The 12,879-nt window shown below is 36.0% G+C and overlaps 2 protein-coding genes across 2 annotated transcripts; one reads left to right on the top strand and one right to left on the bottom strand.

The window, feature by feature from the left end:
• Positions 1 to 914: 914 nt before the first annotated feature.
• LOC126912664 (uncharacterized) lies at positions 915 to 1,725 on the top strand. The gene has a single exon (XM_050705790.1). It carries the CDS (start codon positions 1,032 to 1,034, stop codon positions 1,710 to 1,712), a length of 681 nt encoding a protein of 226 aa, XP_050561747.1. The 5' UTR covers positions 915 to 1,031; the 3' UTR covers positions 1,713 to 1,725.
• A 1,177-nt stretch (positions 1,726 to 2,902) lies between these two features.
• Positions 2,903 to 12,788, bottom strand: LOC118274187 (microfibrillar-associated protein 1). The gene is made up of 9 exons (XM_050707833.1): positions 12,528 to 12,788; positions 12,218 to 12,414; positions 11,872 to 12,083; positions 11,404 to 11,516; positions 5,168 to 5,349; positions 4,641 to 4,765; positions 4,162 to 4,305; positions 3,795 to 3,891; positions 2,903 to 3,706 (listed from the first exon to the last, which is right to left on the bottom strand). The coding sequence occupies exons 1-9, from the start codon at positions 12,598 to 12,600 to the stop codon at positions 3,521 to 3,523; spliced, it is 1,329 nt and encodes a 442-aa protein (XP_050563790.1). The 5' UTR covers positions 12,601 to 12,788; the 3' UTR covers positions 2,903 to 3,520.
• Positions 12,789 to 12,879: the final 91 nt, after the last annotated feature.

Below are 12,879 nucleotides of genomic sequence, written 5' to 3'. Positions count from 1 at the left end.
TAATTCAATAAAGATCTTGTGGCAAAAAAAATATTTTTTCTTTCACTTAGCAGTTACAAAACTGTCTTTCCACGTTTTCCTATAGGAAAACGTGGAAAGACAGTTCAAAATAGTTGTATGTCAATAGATATATCTATTGACATACAACAGTTCAAAATAGTTGTATGTCAATATCTATTGACATACTACAACTATTTTGAACTTTCGTCACCCTACAGGAACATATATTTTAGTAAAAAATAATTTATAAACCGTATTAACAATCAATATTAGTAGATGTTGCAACTGAAGGACTATCCCAATTAGCACAGAATACTCCCTTAGTATATACTTGCATCACGTTTAAAGGAATCGAAACGAGAGCGCGTTTGGCGATCCGATTGGTCGGCTCGAATAAACCAACCAATCAGAGTGCCGAACCTGCTCTTGTTTCTATTACTTACGTAAACATAATTCATTGTAGGTAGGTACATTCTTAGACCTGACAGGCTACAAGGTAGTACTTTTAAGGGTTTGAACAAAAAGTAACAGCAATGTAAAACCCTTGAGCACGACACGTTTCAACAAAACATCGTCTAACGGTCACAATGGGACTGAAACTTTTATCATCTACCCAGCAACCACCCACTGAGCTCTAAGTTTTATTTAGCCCATAAACGACCGTGTAGATATGTAGTGTACAGACTATGCGACCCTAGCAATTTACCCAAAGTATAAAATAATTAAGGATATAGCTGTTTTTATGTCTTAACAGATAAACTCTTTAAATATAATTTTTGTTTCGATTAGAGTAGATTTTAGACAAACAATAATAACTATTTTTTTTGTTTTGGTTACAATAATATTGTTTTTGAATTACAAGCAACCGACCCGACCTTCTTGAATCGTGAATACAAGTAAAACTTTAAATACTCTTTGGTCACACAAGTTTTTGACATTGATTAACTTTTAAAACCACTTTTGAAAAGATTGTTTGCAAGATTTTATAATTTTACTTTCGCAACTTTTAATAATTTACCTAAAACATCAAAATGCCTCCTATCGATATGACCAATCCTGAGAAAATCAAATTCTTCATAGAAAATTACGAGAAGACCGCCCGTCTTCGTATGAGATGGAATAACCTTTATAGCGACAAGTTGCAAAAGGCTGCTACTCTAACCCGAGAAGAAAGAGGATATAGGGTCGAGGATGTTTTGAAAGAAACAATGGCCGGAGGTTTACCAACTATAACAAGAGATAATATATCTGGTGCGAGGAACAAGAGAAAGATACCACTCCGCGACGCAGCTTATATACCAGGTATAAAAGACATGAGGAAGGGGCATTCGATTGTTGACGTTGGGCTGGCAGATCCTGAAAAGGATCCGACCGTCGTCCGACCCGATACTGACCTCAAACCAGACCCCAAAATGCGGCCTGTTAATCCGAAGCATAGCAGGCTTATCTACAAAGGTCTTCCGAACTTTGGTCGAGAAGTTTACTTAAGGGAAAGGAATAAGATGGCTCCTGAAGAGAAGTATTATTTTCTTGAAACTACTGGCTGGGAATACGGATGGCGTCTCCACGACAGTTACTTCGGTAGACATGCACCGGAATATGGACGAGTGTGGTTACTGACTCGCGGCTCCGCATCCCGCAGCGGTCCGCAACCAGATCCGGACCACTACCAAACCATAAAACTACCGGGACCCGATAAATGTAATATGTAGGACGAATTCTCCATATTTTTAGGTAATGTTTTTCTCTATGCGGTTGTATGTGAACTAATTATTTTGATAGCTTTAATTTCTATTTGATAATTTAGTGATTTAATACACTTGTATTTTAAGATTAAGTTATCTTTTATTTCACTTTTAACTTTAAGTGAAAGATAGAGCATTCGTCACTTTGATCGCTATTCCCAATCTTCGGAACTAGATATGAGTAGGTGGTTTCGAGTGATTTTTGTAGGTAGGTACTTAACAAAATAATTAAATTAACTATCATAAGCTACTACACAATTGTAAGCATATACCTACTCAATTACTTGCCTACACTCTACGTGTGTATACTTATTTAGGTAAGTAGGTAGGTACGTACGTGCCCTCTAAAAGAAACACGTGCGTTAAACGTAAAAACTTCAGATAGTTTTTAATTCCCAAAATGGCGATCTCGGTGCCTAATTAAACTGGAGGTAATAACGAACTTTATGCGGTAAAATAAGAAACTAAAACAAATAACGTTAGCCGTAAGACCAAAAGACATAAATCAAGTTTAAATCTCCAGCCAATGTCGTCTCGTTTGCGCGTTATATAAAAGTTAGTAACGATAGAAGTTCCTTGCTAAACCGGTTCCAAGTCGTGAGACTTGGTTGATGCATACTGGGTTCATGTTTAGAATCTACACAGCTACTTGAACACTATCGTGAGACATACTAAATTAACTAAAAAAATCACGGTTTACTCACGTATATCAGTAGGCTGCGCGACGTCACCGCATCTGCGCACGCTGCTCCTGATAAAGAGTCCCTGTGTGACTCGAAACTAGTAGAGAGTTTCTCCATTAATGTACGAGAGTAAACCGTGACTTTTTAATTAATTTATTACTTATGACTTATAAGTTATAGTTACCTAATCACCACTGAATATTCTTGTGCTGAGCACTGGCCTTTTTGCTTCGTGTTGATTATTAATTATTAAAATTATTTTCTTGTTTTGCCTGCAATACGGTAACAATAAACTGTTTTCTTTCTTTCTTTCTAATAGATAGGTAACTAGTAGGTAGGTTCTTTATCGATTTTCCAAATCCGTATTTTGATTTTTCCGAATTTATAACCAACTGCTTTATTTTTCTGGATTATGGATATTGGGATATAAAAAATACATAGGTACACTATACAGTGCAAAATAATACAAAAGTGTCAATTTTCCACTATTTATTTTTGAAACTTAAGCTAAGATTTCATTAACCTAATAATATTTACAATCGTCATCGTAATAACAGACAACACACACAACACTTTTGTACAGTCAAATGATCGGTAAAAATAGATAAGGCATAGCTCCAGTTATCTAGCACAGACCCCAACAAAGTCATTAGATTTTCGACACAATAACAAACTCATAAAATAGAAAATCTATTATTAGAACAGGGCAATCTGCTGGCGTCTACGTATGTAGGTGATTTCTTTTTACCCAATCAAAACTAGCATTGCTAAATTTTATGGCAAGTTTTCTGGTACCATTCGTCATTATTCAACTTTATATTTATTGCTGAGCTTATAAAAATCTAATATTCAGTACTTTTAGAACACAATCCTTTAAGTTTGTTGCCTTCAAGACCACGTATAACACAAGACCTATAGCTAAAGGCCATTCTTGAAAGAGGTCCGCGCAGAAAAATAACCTGCACGAAAGGGAGCCCACGAATAGGACCATGTCTCGATAAAATTTGCTACAGACCTCGTGTCCACTAAATCCGCCATTATTTTATTACCTATTTATTCTCTTCAACTGTACAGTGATAAAGTATATAATTATCAGACATTATGCTTCCTCTTAGCGGACGGTTTGTCAAAAACTTGCTTCATGCCTCCTCTGAAGTTGGCCAGTCTAGCCGCTGCGCCTTCGTTGCTCCAAGCTGAATCAAACTCCGTTGTATCTTGGTCCACCAGATGTGTATATTTCGTACGTCCCGATCGACCGAATTTCTTTACTTGCATTACCTGTAAGAGAAATAATGTTGAGCCAATTTCAATTTTAGAGTTGACGCAATAAAGTTGTTATTTATACAAGAATAAAGGTAGAACTTACCTTAGGCAAAACAGTCTTATCAAAGTGATCGTCCAAAGTTGGACCAGAGAAGTCTTGTTTGAACACTTCGTCTTCTTTGTCCAAGTAGAAGGCACCCCTGCAATTTTAATCAAATATTAATTTAAGTACCTATATAATAAATCTAAACCGCTGGTTACAATCCTACTTATAAGAAGTTAACTTATTATAATAAAGTTAGCTTTACGTTGAATGAAAACAAATCGAGAGGTTATCGGCGGTCTGATTGGTCGACGCAAATGAACCAACCAATCAGAGCGCCGAACGCGTTTTGTTTTCGTTCAACATAAAGCCAACTCGTACTAAGGGTAAAGAATACTGATATTACAATTAAAATAAAATAGTATACCTGTGGTAATATTTCTGTAGGAACTTGTATTTGCCCTTGACAGACTTGTTGGTGACGAGTTTGGGATTGAGGCGTTGTTCCACGCGGCGTTCCTCTTCAGTCATGTTACGCATACGCTCGATAGCCAATAGTTCCTTCTCCACACTAAAATTAAAACAATAAAAGATGTTAGGAATTATATTATTTGTCGCTTAGTGATTGGAGAATAGAATACATTTTGTCTGCCTCTTTAGTTCCAACTCCGGGCTCCGGCTCAAAGCAGAAGAAAAAACGGGGTGGTTTTTAGTCGGTAGGAGTCTGACACTCCCTCCAACCTCACCCAATACGGGAGAAGTCATTGGATGACTTTCCACCCTCAAAAAAAAACTACATATTTTACGGAAACAAGGCAACAGCACTCTCAAGAGTTACTTAGCTTTAGGGAGCACCTAAAACTCTTTGATGAAAATGGGCGTAAGACATGATTAAAGGTTACTTACGCTTCTCTCTCTTCCTTGTCACGTTTGATGCGCTTCATTTCACGTAACTTCCACGCTTCATACTCGAGTTCATCGTTCTCGTCATCGGTGCATACGTCGTTGATGTTACCTTCTTTATGTTCACCCTGGAATACAAATGGTATTTTTTTTTATTGTAAAGGAGCAGACGGATCACTTGATGGTAAGCAATCACCGTCGCCCATGGACATCCGAAACGCGTAATGAGTGCGTTCCCGGCCTTTTGGGGATTAGGAATTTAACGGTTATGGAATCAGGGATTGGGAAGGAGGTTAATTAGGCCTCCGGTAGCCTCACACACACAACAAAACACAACGTAAGCGTTGCTACACGTCGGTCTGTGAGTCCCTGGTATCACTCTTTTCGAGCTGGCCCATTCGTGCCAAAGCATGGCTCTCTTTCACTTAATAAGAGTAAAGTTAAAAGACACCCTGAAGAGAACTAAGTGCTAAGCAGTAACTTAAACTGTGCAGAATTTAAAGGAGCTAGTACATAATTATTCAACCAACCTGTGTAGCCCTCTGCTCAGACCTTATGGTCTCTTCAACCAGTTTCAGAGCCTCTCTTCTCCTTTCTTCTTTTTCTTTCCTAGCTTCTGCTTCTTCTTTCTTCTGCTGTTTTATTTTCCGTTCTCTCTCTTGCACTGTCATTCTGTCTGAGGCCCTTACGAAAACGGGTTTCACGCGAGGACCTGAGAAAATAATTATTGTAGTTAGAAATAGTGTTGAATCAAAATTAAAATATAGCACAACATTTTTTATTGATATTTATGATATTGTAAGTCCCATGTAATAGAGAATGAGCCTATGGCTATATACGGGACACAATCCCAGATACCACTGAGAAATTTTCGAAAAACCGAAAAAAGACCAGTACCTACTACTTTGCCCGACAACCGGAATCAAATAGGGCAACCTAATTAATTAACTAACAGTCAGTTGCAGGAACGATCATTAAATTTTTAAAGTGACTTTAAATATTAATGAAGCTTTAAAGTGTTGCACAAAGAAGTATTTCTATCTCATTTTAATGCCGGATTAACTTTAATTAAAGAAACGTCAAATCGGGACTTTAGCCTATTTTTTACGTTGCACAAAACGTCATTAGCGCTAAAGGAGCATTAAATTGACAGTTTGGGGTTATAATTTTTAATGGCTAGTCAAACATCCATTAAACTTGTTATTAAACTCTCAATTCTTTTGTAAATAGTGCTAGTAATATTTTTTTACTTTATTACAGTATTATTTTGTCCCTTTCATCTTTATCCGCTCCTTCCACGACGACGTCGTGTAATTCCAGATAGGATAAATTTATTTGAAAAACATGACGGAGAAGAGTTTCGTGTGAGATACAGGATTTCTAAAGCTTTACACATTTGCGAGATACTCAATTTACAAACAAACTCGAAGAAATAGAGCCATCGATGGCCTCACATAGTTATTGATATGTTTGAGATTCTTCGCTACTGGATCTGCCGAAGATCAGCTTCCTGCCAAACATAGGCCTTCCTTAGTGTTAACAACCACTAGCAACACCAGACAGATATAATGTAGGATGTAATTATAATATAATAGTATTTAATTACTGAGTACTATTCATATAGAGATGAAAACTCCCAGGAAAGTTTCCATCTATAAGGAAAGATTCCTGAAAAATTCCATAGCTTCCGGAAGTTTTGGAAGTTTATAAAAAATATTATAATATCACTGAATTATAGCATTATTTCCCTTTTTTAATTTTATTATTATAAATGGAGTAGGTACTAATAGAAATATAAAATAGTTGCGGAAATACATTCAGAGAGCAAGCGCAAGTACTAACTTGTTCGCGGGCGGGGGACAATATTTTGGCGGGGGGAGGTGAGTGCCACTGCGCCGGCCGCCGAGATACGTCGTCCCGCTAGTATTGCTCATACGTCACTCGAAGCCGCGCGCCTGCGTCATTGCTGGATCGTTTTGTTTGTAAGGGCAGAGTCTTGCTTTTTTCTGTTATATATAGTATAGCAGTGCAGTGTGTAATAATAAGTGTTTAGGGAACAGAGAGTAAAGTTCCCTAAGAAAAGGAGGATCCTCCGACCAGGCGAGGTGATCAGCCTGGCGGGCTTTCTGCCCAACTGTTGTTCGTTGGGATTTTCTATCCGTGTTAATTCGCATGCAAACTTCATATGTGCGATGCAGGATATTTGTGACGTCATCCATTGATTTGCTCGTCGATAGTCTATGTGCGACTTCTGTCATCTGTCACTTGTTACTTGTCAATGTGTCGCCACAAGTGCAAGTTTAATTAAATAAATGAACTGTAAAAATGCCTCGGAAAACCGGAAAGGTTTGGGATTATTTTGAATTGATAAATACGGATGGCAAAAAAACCGCTAGGTGCAATTTTTGTCGAAAACATTTTGGAACCAATGCAACAAAGTTAAAAAATCATTGTTTGAGTGCTTGTAAACAGTGTCCGGAAGATATTAAAACAATTTTACAAGACAAGCCCATTGAAATATCACCATCTTCTGTGGGTAGTTCAACATCAACACAGTTCCAGCATGTTTTGTCCACAATTCCTATATCTACGCCGAGTCCTTTAGGAAGAGAAAACTCATTACAGTCATTAGCTTCTTCTCATGAGTCAAATGAACAACCACAAAATTCAATTACGCCAAATCAAAAAAGAGAAATAGATCTTAGTTTTGCTCGTGCAATTTATGCTACTGGTACGCCATTAAATATTTTAGAATCCAGTTTGTGGCAAAAGGCAATAAATGCTTTGAATCCAGCTTACTCAGTCCCTACAAGGTACATGATAAGCAATAGTCTGTTAAATGCTGAATATGAACGCGTGCAAAAAGAAACATCTGATATCATTAATCAAGCAGAAGCCCTGACAATTGTGATGGACGGCTGGACAGACATAAATGGTAAGGGTACCGTTAATTTTATAATAACGACCCCAAAGCCATTTTTTTACAAGTGTGTATACCCTGGTACAAATCGCGAGACTGCAACGTATTTATTTACACAATTAAAAACTATTATTGATGAAATTGGTCCATCTAAATTTGTAGCACTTGTGACTGACAATACGAATAGTATGAAAGCCACGTGGAGAATGATCGAGACCGAGTATATGCACGTCTTCGCGATAGGTTGTGCATCACACACTTTAAGTTTGCTCTTAAAGGATATCATGAAGCTTGAAAACTTTAAAGCATGCTGTGATTTGATTACTAAAATCATAAAATACATAAAAAAGAGGCACGTAGAATCAGCGTATTTTGAAAAGATGCAAAAAGAAAAATATGAAAATAATTCGAAGACTTTAAAGTTACCAAGCCCAACACGATGGGGAGGTTTTGTAATAATGATGGAATCCTTTCTTAGTAACCGAGAGGCTCTCGAAGCGACAATGATTTGTCAAGATTTAAGCATTAATCGGGAAATTAAGCAACATGTGCTTACGGAAGACATTTGGATCAAGGTCAATGCATACCACAATATCTTAAAGCCCATCCTTGTGGCAACTACTAAACTAGAATCAGACGCTGCAGTTATATCTGAAGTACCCCAAATGCTTGATTATGTTAAAGAAATTATGTCTAGCGCTCTAAGTACTTGCGAAGTCGTAACAGAAGAAGAGGAACGGTACATTATTGGAGCTATTGGGAAAAGGCAGCATTTCGTTGAGAAGCCCATTCATTTTGCGGCCAACATTTTAGACCCCAGATTTAGAGGGCTTAAGCTGACACCTGAAAAAGTTGCGAAAGGGCAAGAATTCATTAACCAATACGCCGGAATACTTCAAAAAAATACTGCTAAGATCATGGCAAACTTAGCTGAATACCGCGCAAAAAGTGGTTTTTACAGTCAAACTGGTATTTGGACTACTGTTGATCATATTGAACCAAGAACTTGGTGGAGAGGTCTCTGTAACTGCCAAATTCTATCATCCGTTGCCAGAAAATTGTTATCTATACCTCCATCTTCAGCGTCTACCGAACGAAATTGGTCCCTTTTTGGAAATACACTGACTCGTTGTAGAAATAGAATTACAACTGAAAGACTGCAGAAGCTGATTACAGTGCGAGCCAATATAAGATTGTTATCCGATAACCCAAACGAAAATGTTTATTTTGCTGATAAGGAGGAGGAATATATCAGTGATTTAGAGGAAGAAGAAATTGATGAAGATATAGAAGAAATTAGCTTCCAAGAGCCAGAAGCAAGCTTATCTAATTTTAATGTGTCAGAATCAGAGAATTCAGAGGGAATTGATCCTACACAAGATTCATTGAATTAGATTTTAGCAGAATCACTAATGATAAAAACTTAAATTAATGTTTCGATTATTTAATTAGTATTTTTATTACTTTACGTTCCTTAAATTATTTCGTATTTAACAAAGATTGCATCTATTATGCATTTCAAGTCATTGTGGTTACCTAAAATAAAAAAACGTTGCTTTTTTTCAAGAATATTATATTTTTGATAACTTCCAAAATTCCCTTGTTTTGGAAACTTTCCAGAATAATTCCGGAATTTTACCTGGAAAACTTCCAAAGTTTCAGAAACATTCCGAAATTTTCATCTCTCATAGGAATAAATATATTAAACCTTTTTCGTCATTTCATATTAAACCTTTTTCGTCATTTCATAGACTACATAAACTGTTTAAAATAAATGTTAGCTGACATGGAACGTCAAATGATATATTTAAAAACCGGCCAAGTGCGAGTCGGACTCGCCCATGAAGGGTTCCGTAACAGCAAGTAGATGACATATTATAAAAGTTACAAAATAACTTGGTTTTACATAGTGTTTGTATGAACGACAAAATTATATTTACGGTTTTTGATATCTCGTTCAAACCAATTTTCGTTGTTAGTTTCTATTGAAATCTACACCATATATTTTTTTTTTGTTTTTTCACTCTCTTATTTTAAAAGTTAGAGGGGGGGGGCACTCATTTTTCCTCTTTGGAAGCGTCTAACTTTCAAACGGTTGATTTTGACGAAAAATGGTTTTGGGAACCTTTTGGATGGGTGTCTATGGATATGTCTTTTTTAAAGACATTACTTTAAAAAAGACATATCCATAGACACCCATCACGGGTATGTTAGCTGAAAAAAAATTTTTTTGAATCAGTTCCATGTATGGATGTAAAAACCCTTTAATTTTTAAATTTAATAATTTTTATTCAAAATTCGAATAGCGGTTATCGAAATACATCAACCTACAGAGTTTCAACTATGTAGGCCCAACAGTTTCGGAAATAAATGGCTGTGACATACGGATGGACAGACAGACAGACAAACATGACGAATCTATAAGGGTTCCGTTTTTTGCCATTGGCTACGGAACCCTAAAAATGGCGGAAAATAATTAATTCGAATACTGGTCGATGAGACGGATTGTTGGTTTATAATAGTTCTGTAAAAATAAATTGTAATTCCTGAAATGTTATGAATTTCATTTAATCTTCTCGCATCTTGAAATAACATTCGGTATTTCCATATCATGCTAGGGGAATAGGTGTATTAATAGATGTATATACCTTGTATATTTTTAAGAATAAATAAAACGACTAATCTTGTTTTAAATTAATTTATTTTATTAGATATTTATTTTACTAAAATACCATACCGTCATTACATGGGGGCAATTCGTACTTCCTCTGTGGGTGCAATATTATACCATTCTTTGGTTAATTCTTTGCTTAAAAAGTTAGTACAAGGGCGATGCATACTGCCTGAACCAGCCTGTATTGCACCAGATACCATGGTTAATGAATAATGCTGAAAATTCTTTCTACAAAAGGAAAACTCGAGACGAGTCCAATTCTCAATTAATCACAACAATAACAAACACCTGGAAGCTACGTTAAATCTTCTCTCTTACAAACGCTGTTACGATACCAATGAAAGATAATTCAACACCACATTAAAGCAATTGATAATATTTTTATCGTAAAAAATTGGATTTTTCCTAAATACAGAGATGACAGAAACGCTCATGATGTCAATATTGACAACTAGGGCTGGCGATCTAGGAATTTCTTCCCGCGAACCAAAAAGGTTGATACCTATTTTAAATCGGAACACATAATTGAATCGGTCAGTGAATTAGAATAAGATTTGATATTTATATGTATTCCACTATTAAGATACTACAAAAAACATTTAATAGTAGCTAATTAAATTAACACATATGCTTAATCTGTCAAATATAGAGATATTTAATCAAATACAAAATATAGATATAGCTATTACGTAAATAATGTAATTAGCTCTGAAAAAACTCATAACTGAGTCTTAATTTACAAGTAACTAAGTAGTAACAAATGGTATTGTATTGATTTTTATAGTGTCCTTTAACTACATGAAATAAATCCAAACACAATCGATAAATCGTCATTTTAAAAAATCGGTTTCTTTCGAAGCGGGATTCGCTTCCTTCCATCCTTAATGACAATTTACATTCAATCAGTTCCAGAGAGTATACAAATACTACGTAATCAGTTCATTCAAAATATGTGTTTTAACTTGCAACACTTTTTAATGTCGTCTTTAGTTAAAGTCCCATTAAAGGGACCCGCAACAGTTTTGTGCAACGTCTTTAAATTTAATGGAATATTAGCGATAATGACGGATTAACTAATGTCGAATTTAAAGACAGTTTTCTGCAACTGACTGTAAATGATTTAAAAAATGTCAGTGATTTCAACATCATTATTATAATTGTAATCACTTTACCTGTATCTTCCTCACTGTCTGTGTACTCAGTGTCTGATGAGCCACTCTCTTCCTTATCTCCATCCAACATCTCCTCATCATCATCTCTACCAAGTACCTCCTTCTCAGCTTCCCTTTAAATGCAAATCAATAATGAATAACAGTAATAAAAGGTAACAGAGTTAAAGTCTTAGAATTCTAGTCTTTATCTCCTGATATTATTCTAAGACAATATTTTTGTGCACTTTAACTTGTTATTAAATTAAAGCTTAATACAGATTTTAAAACTTTGTATTGCCAAACAAATTGTATTTCTTTTATACCAAGACTGTGGTAAGAAAGCACACGGCCTACCTGATGGTGAGTGGTTACCGTGGCCTATGAACACTTGCAACACTTGGGGCATTTAATGTGCTTTGCCAACCATTAAGGAACCTATTTACTTCCTTCTTGAAACTAAAATTAAAGGCAAACATTTAATTTATGTACCTGGCAGCAAGTTTAGCTTTGAGAGCCTGTCGGCGTCTCTCAATCTCTTCTTCATCAAGTTCATCCTCACTCTCAGAACTGTCCTTGAATTCTTCAACACTACTTTCATGCTCCTCCTCAGGCTCTGCATCAATGATCTCTGGCTTGTGCTCAGCTCGTCTCGGAGGAGACTGGGCTGCTTGTCTTAAACGCCGCAAACGCGGATCATCAACCTAATGAACAAAGTTAATTAACTATTTAGTGAAATTACTTTTTAATGCTATAGAAGCAAGTTTTTTTTTTCAGTAATCTCACCTTAAGGCAAGAGCCTCATTAGGTAGGAAATATTTAAATGAAATAAACTAACTTCTTTCTCAGAATCACTATGGTGTTCTTCCTTCTTGCTTATAATCTGTGGTAAGGTCTGCTGCCTGCGATCTGGCTTCTGTTGCTCAATAAAGTCTTCAGTATCAGATTCTTCTGACGACGATGCTCCTTGGGCATAGTCTGGCTTTTTACCCGATATGTACCTCTGTACTTTCACCTTCTGCATAGAAATCTCTCCTGCAAACAAAAAAATGTGGAAGATGAAACATCAAAGAAAAACGGCAACGAAAAAATGGCAATATTGATACAAATACAAATAATGACTATTTATTATCAAAATGTATACTAACCTTTTTCATTTCGGATGGGAACAGCACCTGCTGTACTCTGTATCCCAACGGGCTGGGCTGGAAGCGTATTCATTTTGTCTTACGGATACTGCTTTTCAGTCACTTAAACTTTTCGTGATAAAATTTAGATTCCACACAGATATTAGATGAAGAAAGACAGTGTAATAGAGTTTAAGATGTAAGTAAATTATATGTATCAGTAGGAATTATTGGATCATAAAGTGAAGAAATAAACACAACCATCAACCACACTGAAATCACTTTTGTCAATGTCTTTTTGACAGCAAAATGACATTTACGTTGTAAAACCATCGAGTATAGAATATAATAGAGGAGCATTAGGAGTCCAGTC

This window comes from Spodoptera frugiperda, chromosome 3 (assembly GCF_023101765.2).
Source record: "Spodoptera frugiperda isolate SF20-4 chromosome 3, AGI-APGP_CSIRO_Sfru_2.0, whole genome shotgun sequence".
Taxonomy (NCBI): Eukaryota; Metazoa; Arthropoda; class Insecta; order Lepidoptera; family Noctuidae; genus Spodoptera; species Spodoptera frugiperda.
Note: the sequence above shows the minus strand (reverse complement) of the source record. Positions and strands in the feature narration are given on the sequence as shown.

What these genes read in the sequence shown, in the direction of transcription:
- LOC126912664 (XM_050705790.1), top strand. Translation starts at nt 1,032, where the DNA reads ATGCCTCCTATCGATATGACCAATCCTGAGAAAATCAAATTCTTCATA.
- LOC118274187 (XM_050707833.1), bottom strand. Translation starts at nt 12,600, where the DNA reads ATGAATACGCTTCCAGCCCAGCCCGTTGGGATACAGAGTACAGCAGGT. An exon ending in CTACAGAAATATTACCACAG is followed by an intron (nt 3,892 to 4,161) that starts GTATACTATTTT and finishes TTAAAATTGCAG; the next exon opens with GGGTGCCTTCTACTTGGACA. An exon ending in ATAAGACTGTTTTGCCTAAG is followed by an intron (nt 3,707 to 3,794) that starts GTAAGTTCTACC and finishes TTTCTCTTACAG; the next exon opens with GTAATGCAAGTAAAGAAATT.